The 12,033-nt window shown below is 38.3% G+C and overlaps 1 protein-coding gene across 1 annotated transcript; it reads right to left on the bottom strand.

The window, feature by feature from the left end:
- Window positions 1–591: 591 nt before the first annotated feature.
- Window positions 592–6,564, bottom strand: LOC111450743 (importin subunit alpha-4-like). Its single transcript, XM_023091006.1, has 10 exons — window positions 6,122–6,564; window positions 5,804–5,900; window positions 5,181–5,272; window positions 4,958–5,089; window positions 3,692–3,877; window positions 3,442–3,605; window positions 2,707–2,785; window positions 2,465–2,593; window positions 2,255–2,382; window positions 592–1,277 (listed from the first exon to the last, which is right to left on the bottom strand). The coding sequence occupies exons 1-10, from the start codon at window positions 6,338–6,340 to the stop codon at window positions 884–886; spliced, it is 1,620 nt and encodes a 539-aa protein (XP_022946774.1). The 5' UTR covers window positions 6,341–6,564; the 3' UTR covers window positions 592–883.
- Between the last annotated feature and the right edge of the window lie 5,469 nt (window positions 6,565–12,033).

Raw genomic sequence — 12,033 nt, 5'->3', positions numbered from 1 at the left:
GTCGAATTAGAGGGCTCGTTAAGGATGACGGTGAGATGATGACGGTGCCTCTTCAACTACTTTAGCAAGCAAGCTACTCGAACGTTTCGGTGTAATGAGTACTATGAGTTAATAAGCTTATTAACTTTAGTATGCGAATGATATCTACAAATGTAGAGTTCTTGGGTTTGTTAACTTGCTCTATGACATGAAGCGATTAGGACTCAACTTATGACTGTAAGCTCTCATATTCACCGACTCATAGATATTGTCCGCTTTAACCTGTATCGTTATCAGCCTCACAGTTTTAAAATGCATCTATTAGGGAGAAGCTTTTACGGCCTCTATAAAAAATGTTTCGTTCTCTCTCCAACAGATATCTCACAATCCACCCCCCTCCCCTTGGGGGGCAGCATCCTCGCTGGCACAGGCACATTACCCAATGTCTAACTCTGATATCATTTGTAGCCGCCCAAGCCCACCACTAACAGATTTTATCCACTTTGACTCGTTACGTATCGTCGTCAACCTCACGGTTTTAAAACACATCTATTAAAGAGAGATTTCCAGACCTCCCTTCTTTGAAAGTAAAATTTATTAGTCGAAACTACAGCAACCCAAAAGGAAGAACAGACCAATATGTATATATATGTTCTGTGTAAATACAAAGTAAAGTTTAGGATCATGAAGAAAGCAAAATATAGTATCAAAAAGAAAGGAAAAGGCTTGACATAGATAACGCTTGGCTGAGCAGAAAAAAAGGCCAAAACTCCCAGAGATGTAACAGCCATGGACCAGATCAAAAACCCTGACCCTTGTGAACCAGACGAGCTACGCGGCGTAGAACTCGAACCTCGACTACACCAATCAAGGAAGAAACAAGAACAAAGGACCTAAACCAGTTTCACCCAAACTTGAACCCACCAGGAGGAACATTTGGCTGGTTTGAACCAAATGCAAACCCATGTTGATTCACATCTCCATTTGGCTGCTGCAGGTTCTGCTCCTGCTCGGGCTCCTCGTCTTCTTCGGCCCAGTATCTCTCCAACATCTTCACTGCCTTCTCGTAGATTTCGTTGTTGTCGTGGCTCTGTAAGCTTTCGATCTTATCGAGTCCGTAACATTCATCAATGGCTTGTGCATAGATGTTGATCCCTCCATTCATTCCCATGTCCTTGTCAGCCTCACCAACCTTGAGTATGTTATCAAGCCCCTCTAGGCACACTGTCACGATCCTTGGATCCGGACAGGTTAGAAGGTCACAGAGCGGTTTGATGCAGCCTTGAGTCACGAGAAATCTGCATCAAATAATGATTGTGCAAAATCCATAACTTTGTCCAGCAAAAACCCAGATAAAATAACGAGTTAATGACCAATTCGTGTCCCCCGACAATACCGAGAAAACACGAAGCAGGTAAAACCAGACCCAACAAAACGCTCTCTTCTTCCAGCAAGGAAGGAGTCAACTGAACAAAAAAAGTGGTTTTCCAGCAAGGAAGGAGTCAACTGAACAAAAAAAGTGGTCGAAGCAAGATCGTGGGCCGCTGTTGCACCCTCTAGGGACATGTTTTTTTAGGATTTGTATCATACCCTATGAGGATTTGCCATTGACGTATTTGATTTCTAATAGTTTTTGTAACAGCTCAAGCCCACCAATAGTAAATATTGTCTCTTTAGGCTTTCCCTTTCGAGCTTCTCCTCAAGGTTTTTAAAACGTATCTGCTAGGGAAATGTTTTCACACCCTTACGAAGAATGCTTCGTTCTCCTCCCCAACCGATGTGGGATCTCATAATCCACCCCCTTTAGGGCCCAGCGTCCTCGCTGGCACTCGTTCCCTTCTCCAATCGATATGGGACCCCCCAACCCACCCCCCTTCAAGGCCCAGCGTCCTTACTGGCACACCGCCTCATGTCCACCCCTCTTCAGGGCTCAGCCTCCTCGCTGACACATTGTCCGGTGTCTAGCTTTGCTACTATTTGTAACGGCCCAAGCCCACCGCTAGCAGACATTATCCTCTTCGGACTTTTCCTTTCCATCTTCCCCTCAAGGTTTCTAAAACACGTTTGCTAGGGAGAGGTTTCCACACCCTTATAAAGAATGTTTCGTTCTCCTCTCCAACCGACGTGGATTCTCACCGTTTAAGTTTTTGTTTAGGGTCTTTTTTAAGTACGATCATACTCTAAAATGAAAGCAATATTTTTCAGAGAAAGCACATAGTATATAAAGCAGTGCAAATCATATAGCGCCAAGAGAGATAATCAAACTATTTCTTACTGAATCTGCTGATGAGTTCCTCCGGAGGTGGCATTGGAAATAGCCCACCCAGCCTCCTTCTTGATATCAAATTCTGCATGTTGAAGGAGATGAACAAGAGGAAGGACAATATTTGCTTCAATAACTGCCTGTACATACCAATTCAACATTATAATCATGATGAACAAACAAAGACCTGCTTGCTATCTATAACAAAAGGTAACTTGGTACCTGGATCTGAGCTCTATTTCCAGCAGTGATATTTGAGATTGTCCAACAAGCTTCTTTCTTGATGCTTTTCTTGTGATTTTGAGTGAGAAGTTGATAGAGATTAGGAAGAACTTGGTTGTCAATCACAAACTGGAAATGGGGAACATAAACATGTAGGAAACTCATTGAAATTGACAAGAACAAGAGAAGATCAAGGGAAAAAATGCAGATTAAACTGATGGAACAAGAAATATAAACAGTACCTGCGTTTGAGCATCATCACCGGTAACAATGTTTCCGACCGTTCGTAGAGCTGGTACCAAAACTGATGGTGATTGGTGGCTAATAGAAACAAATCTGGGTTAGTAACAAATAAAGAAAAGGCATTGTGCTATCAGTCGGTGGTTTTAAGTAACGTTGTGGGTATCATCCTGTAACAGTCCAAGCCCATCGTTAGCAGATATTGTTCTCTTTGGGCCTTCCCTTTCAGGCTTCCCCTCAAGATTTTTAAAATGCGTCTTCTAGGGAGAGGTTTCCACACCCTTGTGTTTCGTTCTCCTCCCCAACCGATGTGGGATATTGCAATCCACCCCCCTTCAGGGCCCAGCATCCTCGCTGGCACTCGTTCCTTTCTCATGTCGATGTAGGACCCCAGCCAAATTCATCCCCCTTTAGAGCCCCGCGTCCTTACTGGCACACCACCTCGTGTCTACTCCCCTTCGGGGAAGGGCCTATTCGCTGGCACATCACTCAGTGTCTGGCTCTGATACCTATTGTCCTCTTTGGGCTTTCCCTTTCAAACTTCCCCTCGAGGTTTCTAAAACACGTCTTCTAGGGAGAGGTTTCCACACCCTTATAAAGGGTGTTTCGTTCTCCTCCCCAACCGATGTGGGATATCACACATCCTCTCGAGGTACGCCTTAGACAGGCAAGGAGAGGCTGACACCAATGTTATCAAAAAATGCTTAATTGAGAGCTTTTAAGATCTAGGAGCTTACAGTAGAAGCTCCACAAGTCTTGGGCAGACTCCTGCTTCTATTACAGCCTGAATTTTTTCATTTGGACCATCTGAAAGGTAGGAGAGAGCCCAGCAGGCATCTGTTAGAACTTCTTCATCAGTCAAGTGAATCAGTTGTCTGAGAACTGGTAAAGCAGGTTTCACCTGAGTGAGTGCAAGATATTAGAAGTAAATGTGAGAAGAAACTCAATGTCGACTCATGAATCCGAATGGTCAACCAAGATATAAACCTGCTCGAAGGGAGTCGGGGGCTTCCCGCGACAGAAATTAGATAAAGTCCATGTTGCATTCCTTTGCATGGATAATTTTGAGTGCTCGTTTAGTTGGGCGAGTAATGGCATTAGTGCACCATGGCTAAGAACAAGATCTCTACAACTTGGAGAGTCACCTGCAACATTACCCAAGGCCCACACAGCCTGTGCAAGAAAAAGGAAACAATAGCAATAAACAATCAAGTAATAGTAGTGTTCAAATGGAGAATCTCCATACAAAAACGTGCGGTCAAGGAAAACGTGCAATTATATTTTACAGTGACAAAAGAGTGTTAAATGAAAATTTCAACTAAGTCAGAGATCCCACGTTGGTTGGAGAGGAGAACGAAGCGTTTCTTATAAGAGTGTAGAAACTTCTCCCTAGCAGACACGTTTTGAAACTGTGAAGCTGACGGCGATACGTAACGGGTCAAAACGAACAATATTTGTTAGCGGTAGACTTGGGCAGCTACAAATGCTATCAAAGCCAGCCAGTCACTTGATGGTGTGCTAGCGAGTCAGTCACCACATTTTAAACGCGTCTACTAGGAAAAGGTTTCCATACCCTTATAAAGAATGCTTTATTCAACTCTCTAACCGATGTGGGATCTCACAATCCACCCCCTTTCGGGGTCCAGCGTCCTTGCTGGCACTCATTCCCTTCTGCAATCGATGTGGGATCCCCTAGTCCACCCCCTTCGGGGCTCAGCCTCTTCACTGGCACATCGTTCGATGTCTGGCTCTGATACCATTTGTAACAACTCAAGCCTACCGTTAGCAGATATTGTCCTTTTTGGATTTTTCCTTATGGGCTTCCCCTCAAGGTTTTAAAACGCATCGACTAGGGAAAGGTTTCCACACCCTTATAAGAATGCTTTGTTCTCCTCCCTAACCGATGAGGAATCTCACAAAAAACGTCTACCATGATTCTACCATAAAAACACGATGATAGTGAAATCATTGACTGTCACTGAAAAGAAAGAAACAGAAGAATGTTCAAAGACACTCATAGGGACATAGTTAACTGTTTGTGTCCATTCGCTCTTTTGGCCTACAAATGGAATATTCTCACAAGCTCTTTTCTTTAGTTATTACCCTTTACAGGTCTTCACCAACCGAACTACGTGCCTATGTATAATAACCTCCGTTAGTCAGAAACGCTTCGACCTCAGTTCACGACGCCTAATGAAAAGCAACTGCCATCTATAAAAAGAAGACGATAAAAAGGAAAGAATCAGTGCCAACCTGCTCCCTGACATCGTCACTGCCCGAGCTCAAAAGCTGTACAAAAATAGGGACAGCACCATGGTCAACGACAACTCGTGTATGCTCCGATGTTCCAGATGCAATATTGGTCAAGGCCCAAGCAGCTTCAAACTGCATCCATTGAAATCATAAATCATATGGATATCTTCAAATCATTCAATTAAAACCAAAAGGAAAAACAAAATGTTTCAAGGAATCCAACTTGCAACTGAGGTAGATCATGCCTTCCAAGAAACTCGACGAACTTGGGAATGACACCAGCTTTGATTACTTCATCAATTGGGGGACTCCGCTCTGCACATAAACTCAAATCAAGACTGAACCACGTTCGATGTAGAACAAGAAGGAAACATTTGTTAGGAATCACGACTCTCCACAATGGTATGATATTGTCCACTTTGAGCATATACCAATAAAGATGTATTCCTTACTTATAAACTCATGATCATTCCCTAAATTAGCCAATGTGGGACTCCCTCCCAACAATCCTCAACAATGCTCCCCTCGAACAAAGTACACTACAGAGCCTCCCCTGAGGCCTATGGAGCCCTCGAACAGCCTCCCCTCAAGTGAGGCTCGACTCCTTCTCTAGAGTCCTCGAACAATGTTCGACATTTGAGGATTCTATTGACATGGCTCTAGTACCATGTTAGGAATCACGACTCTCCACAATGATATGATATTGTCCACTTTGAGCAATAGACCTCATACCAACGGAGATATATCCCTTACTTCAAAGTTCATAGTCATTCCCTGAATTAACCAACGTAGGACTCTCTCCCAACAATCCCACAAAATTTTCAGTTATTTAAACAACACTCTTACCAATAGATAATAGCTTTCTAAATTGCGTAGTAGCTTCCAGCTGCCCTGCTGTATCAGCAGACCACACCCCTTGTACCAACACGGGAATACTCTCCAGCTGAACCAAACATAAATCAGATCGAAAGAATTATGGTTATCCACATTGTCATTAATTGACAGCAGAACCTTTCATTGAATTAGGAATCAGATTTGGTAAAACCTACGAATCAGAATCCAAATTGCGCAGTAACCCAAATAGAAACAAAGCAAATCAAAGAACCCCACATAAAAAAATAAAAAAAACACGATCAAAACAAAAGAAACCAAGTAAAACCATACACGCTTCTCGGCGGCGGCGGCAATCTGAGCAGCATCGAGCAATTGCTGGGAATGCAAAAGAAGCCCTTCTCTCCTCTTCTTAAGCAAGCTATCCTCACGCTTGTTCTTCCTGATCTCGACCAGATTATCCTCTCTTCTCCTTCTAGCCTCATCGGCATCGACGCCGGTCTTGTAAGACTTCTTGCGGACATCGGTTCGCGTGGTGGGTCGCAGAGACATTGCGGGCGGCGAAGTGGGTTGTTCTTCGATGAGGAAAAAGAGTTAAAATTAGAACAGGGAGCGTGTGGGATTGAAATATTGAGGTGTTGGTGTGTGTGTGTGTGTGTGTGTGTGTGAGGGAAATGGGCAGTCTCTGGTTGGCGATTTGGTGGATGGATTGATGAATTGTTGATGGATTTGTTGAGACTTTGGAGGAAACAAGAACAGCCCAACAGTCAAATTCTTTTGAATTTGTTTTGTTTCTCTTCCTACTTTCCCATTTTTTTAGTTCTTCGCTATTCAAATCCTTACATAGATAACTATTTATTACTTTATTTCAAATTTTCAGTTATTAAAATCCTTCAACTTCTAATTAATATATATATATAGATTAAAAATGTATTTTTTAAAACAAAATATTAACCGTTTCTATCTAAATTTAACAAGTATAATATTTTCTAAAAAAATTTATAATTCAAATTTGGCCTCTAATAGCCTCGATATTTCATTGCATCTCTTGCGGCATGGTCGGGTTACCTACTCCTAGCTTTTTTAGAGTGAAAACTATCTTACAGACCAACACGAGTTATTTCAGCATATTTTGTCTTCACTCACATACCTCTCGTACAATTTTTAAAATGTATTTTTAAACTGTTTTAAAAGTTTAATAGTATTTTTTAAACAAAATATTAACGTTTTCTATCCAAAACTAGCTGTTATGACATTTTTTAAAAAAAAAAAAACTTTTTTGAAAGTTTATAATTGGAATTCGGCACCTAATAGTCCGGACATTCCACTACATCCCCTGTGATATGGTCAGATTACCTACTCCCATCTCCTTGAGAGTGAAGACCGTTAAAATATATCAGTAGCCCAATATGGTTAAGTCAAGAGTGAACCTACTCCCAGCTCCTTGAGAGTGAAGACAGTTAAAATATATCAGTAGCCGAGTAGGGTTAACTCTAATATAAATACTTCTCTGCTATTAGTTCATCAGAAATCACAAGGAATACAAAGTGTAGTTTCTACCGAGTGTTTTGTAAATCTCTTATCGATTGGTCTTTAATAAAGTGTGCGAGTGTTTCCCACAAAGTTGTGTTCAACAAAGACTATCCTTGCAGACCAACACGAGTCCTCACTCACATGTATCACATGAAAATTCTTAGGAAATCATTCGATATAAAACTGCTCCAAGTAAAACATGCTCAACCATGAAGGTTTTATGATTAAGTCACCAAAAAAGAAGGTGCGTCTTGTTAATATAGATAGTGATTTTCAATCTTTTAAGTCTTTCTTAGTCACTTTTGACATAAGATTATGTTCTTATCAAGGTCGTACTTCTTCAACCATGTAGAATCGTGATCTTGACACGCTCACGATAAGCCTTAAGAGAGAACTCAAGCTTTATTCATATTTTCACCGGATTTATGGTTTCATTGGACCTTAGACAAAGTTTGCCTTCGTAAATTGAAATCACTTGTGCAGAATTCAAGCTTGTTCGACCACACACGTCGTTCGTGCGCGCATGTTTAATCGTTGTGATACAAAAACCTCCTATATGGTAAAGTCCATAAAATCGACTGTATAAGTCCTCTAAAAAAAGAACTTCTCTGGTTAGAGAACGTGTTAGATATTTACTTAAACTAGTTGTGTGAGATCCCACATCTGTAAGAGTAGAGAACAAAAAACATTCTTTTCTACGAGTGTGGAAACCTCTCCCTAGTAGATGTTTTTTAAAAACCTTGAAAGGAAGCTCGAAAGGGAAAATCCAAAGAGGACAATATTTGCTAGCGGTGGGCTTGAGCCGTTACAAGTAGGTCATTGAGCCAATCCAATGTTAGCTCAAGACATTGGTCTCTAACTATAAAAGTAAATGATTGAGCTTGAGAAACTTCTAATCCAGTAGACTTGTAAAACTCACTCAAATACGAAGTATAATTGAACCATACCAAGCAACGTGCTTCCCCAAATCATACAAATGCACAACGAGCCCTCATGCTTTGATCGTATAAAGAAGTTCATAGCCCACTCATAAGTGAGATCAAGTATCTTTTTAGAAATCTTAGGGACATGATAGCAGCGGTGTACATCGTCCGGGTTGGGTTGGGTTGGGGATTTTTTTGACCCAACCCAAAAGTTCAGGTTGGTTGGATTGGTAACTCAACCCAACTCGAAATTTTTCACAACCCAACCCGAAATTTTTGAGTCAATTCGAAGGTTTTGCCCCATGAACCTGAAACCGAAACCGAATTGATTTAGTTCAGGTTCATGAAATTGAACCCAATCCTACCCGAAATGCTAATCCAATGCAACCCAACCCTTATAGTTTCGGTTGGGTTGGTCCGGATTGTTGGGTTGAATGTACACCCCTACACGATAAATGACTAAAAATCAATTTTATCTATAAAAATATTAATAGATTAATTAATAAAAGTATCCAACCTCCTAATAATTTTACGATTTTTTTAAGGTGATAATTGAATTTTGAAACTTGGGCGACAAGTGAGATAGGTCGCACCAATTTTTCTCTAGACACGGTCGCACCGAATAACTCCCACCCTCTGCTTAGTTTTATAACCCCCACAGACTCTCTATAATCTCGCCAGAGTTTCAGGAAGACGAAGGAGCGGCAACGTCCTCGCCTCGCTCTTCTCATGGAATTGGAGTTTCGCTTGGTTCCGCCGCTGGCCTCACGGCCATCTCAGCCTTCCGATCGTCGACGACCTCGTCTGGTCCGTCACGACCGCCTTCGAATCCGTCGCCTTAGTCTCCATGATCGGCTTCTTCTTCGTCTTCTACGGCTGCAACTTATAATCCGTACTCATCTTCCAGCCGGCGATTGATTCCATTTCCAATACGTAGTCGCTTTCTTGGCGGCGAAGAAGGCGCATTACATAGAGAATTGACTGGTAAGAACGAATCATTCTAGCACTCAATCTGAGATTCCTTTTCTTTAACTTAGTTCATCGATTTCCTCTTCGTTTTCTACACTCTATTGTTGATGAAATTTTGTTGAATTTGTGAGTGGGACCGTAATTAGTACGAGACCTAAATTGCTTAATCTTCCTCAAATCAGTAGTCATTTTTGTTAGGGCTTTTTGTAGAATGTTCATGTCGTTGTATATACTTATTTTTAAAATTTTGAAATTCAAATGTTTCAGTTCCTGGATTTATATTGCATTCTTTGTATATTCTTAACAGAAATACATCAATTCCTCGAAAAAAAAAAAAAAAATCGAAAATGTGAAACTTCACGTATTTTAAAAAATAATTTATCATTTTTTTTTAAATTAAAATGGACTTAATTTTTTTTTCTTAATTTTTAAATGTACTATTATTTAAGAATAATTTTGACCATTTGAATATCCAATGGCTTTTGAATTTTTTATTTTATGTCTATTTAATTAAATAATTTTGTAGTCTCTATTTAATATTATTGATTATGCTAAACTTTCATATGAACCATATGAATTTATTTCAACGATAAATAATATTTTTTTTTCCTGAATTAAAAAGTTTAAATCTACATGTCTTTTTATTTGTTAGACTAAAAAAAAAATGAAATTGTGTTACATTATATTAATAGAGTTTCACTATCATGCTACACTTTTCGTACCATCCCAACTACTTAGCCAACTACTTAGAAATACTTCTCGGTTCAATGTGATGGTAGCTATGAGCTCTAGTTTTGGTATTTATCTGTTAGTCCTTAATATTTAAGTTTTGTTTTTGTTTGATCGGCTGTAATTTCTACTTTAACTCCTTATCTATTGATTTTTTTTTCTAGATTTAACGATAATTAATCAATTTTATAAATAAATGAAAAATTATTGGACATAAAAATGAGTACATGCTTAAATCTTATGAAATATGAACCCAAACCAAACCGAGTCAGTTTGGGTTTAGAAAAATGAACCCAAACCAACTCGAAAAGCTAATCCAACCCAACCCAATCCTTATAGTTTGGGTTGGGTTAGTCTAGATGTCAAATTGAATGTACATCTATTTATTTTGTTTTGTATTAGCTGCTCATCTATTTATTTAAGATTTTGAGGGATGTTCGGAGAATTGTTGGTCCATTTCTCGAAAACTATTCAATATAATAATTTTAAAAATAGGATAGTGTTAGATTGTAACTCTATTTTCGAAGAGGTTTTTGAATTATACGAACAGTTTTCTACCACTAATTTTTTTTAGAATAGTTTCCACATTTTGAAAATATATTTACATAATATCTTGTCATTACTATTTAATTAAATAAAAAAAAATAACTTTTATAATATTAAAATTTAAAATTTATTAAAAATAGAGAAACCCAAAGTAAATTAGCTATTATAGAGTCCGCTTCCTAGAGTCCTTTTAGTTTGTATTGCTAAATTTAGGGCTGACTAGGACTCTGGAAGTGGGACCCACACGATTTGTCGTTTATTGAGTTAGTTGGGCCCAGCCCAATTTGTTGGGCCCAAGAGAGGTGGGTTTTGGCGTCAGGTTGGCCCACTACAAAAAGTAAGTGGAGTAGATGCCTCCATTTTTTTCGTCGTCTACTTCTTTAATCATTGCATCTTTCTTTTTCCTTTTTTCTTTATAATAAATAAAGTAATATTATTATATATATTAAAAAAAAGTCTTGACGGAGACTTCTCGTTTCAATCCCTGTAAAAATAAATGTAAAATTTCGTAAAGATAGTGAATGAAATAGGATTCAAGTACAGAGACAGAGACAGTTTTTACATTTCCGTCTTGCTATGTAGACATCTTTACAAATTAGTACGTGTTAATTATCATTAAATTATACTTATTTTCTTTTCTTTAAATGAAAATATTTATTTTTAATCGGTTATGCTCGGAGCATTAAACATTTTAATTGTTATATGGACAATAATATTATTTAAAGATTTTTTTTGTTACGTAATAATTAAATACAAATCATTCAATTATTATGCATATTTGAAAGATAGGTTAATTAATGAAAAATAATATTAATAAAATAATAATTAATGGAAAATAATTACACTATGGTCCAAATCGAACTAATAATTAATTGACAAAAAAAAAAAAACGTGATAGTTTGAATTAGGTATTCACCGCTGTTTTTTTTTAGTAAAATTATGAATTTATTCCTTAAATTCTTGTCGTTATGTCTATTTATTTAATAAATTTATCGTGCCTATTTAGACACTAATATGATATGCTTATAAGATTAAAGAATACTCATTACTCTCATTTTAACATATTAACTTATAAACTCTTATGCTCGGGCCAATTTTAACGTTGTGATAAATCATTAACCATTAATTCAATTAACACACTATATCATCATTTAAATACAAGCGTTCAGAAGTGACTCGCTTCTAATCTTATTAGGCAAGATTCATAGGGTTGAGTCTTTCATTTTCATCCAAAGACTCGACCTCTCCTAGCTCTTCTACTGTCCGAGCTCCCTTTCTCGCTTAGATATGCTCCCTTGGCATAGGCTTGCTATACTTCGTGCCTGTGGCGTTTCAAAAAACAATCTTGCATCCACAAATAGTTTTTTTAAAAAAAAATTAAAAAATTAAACAGAAACTAAAAAAAAATATATATATTAACCTAATTGAAATGGTTTATAATTTATAGATTATATAAATATATAATAAAAATAATTCTAAAAATAGAAAAAATAATGGAATTTGGCGTGCTTGCAGTAAATAGGAAGGCGACATATTTAATGTTAA

This window comes from Cucurbita moschata, unplaced genomic scaffold (genome assembly GCF_002738365.1).
Source record: "Cucurbita moschata cultivar Rifu unplaced genomic scaffold, Cmos_1.0 Cmo_Scf00012, whole genome shotgun sequence".
NCBI classification, from domain to species: Eukaryota; Viridiplantae; Streptophyta; class Magnoliopsida; order Cucurbitales; family Cucurbitaceae; genus Cucurbita; species Cucurbita moschata.
This window is presented reverse-complemented; position numbering and strand designations above follow the sequence as displayed.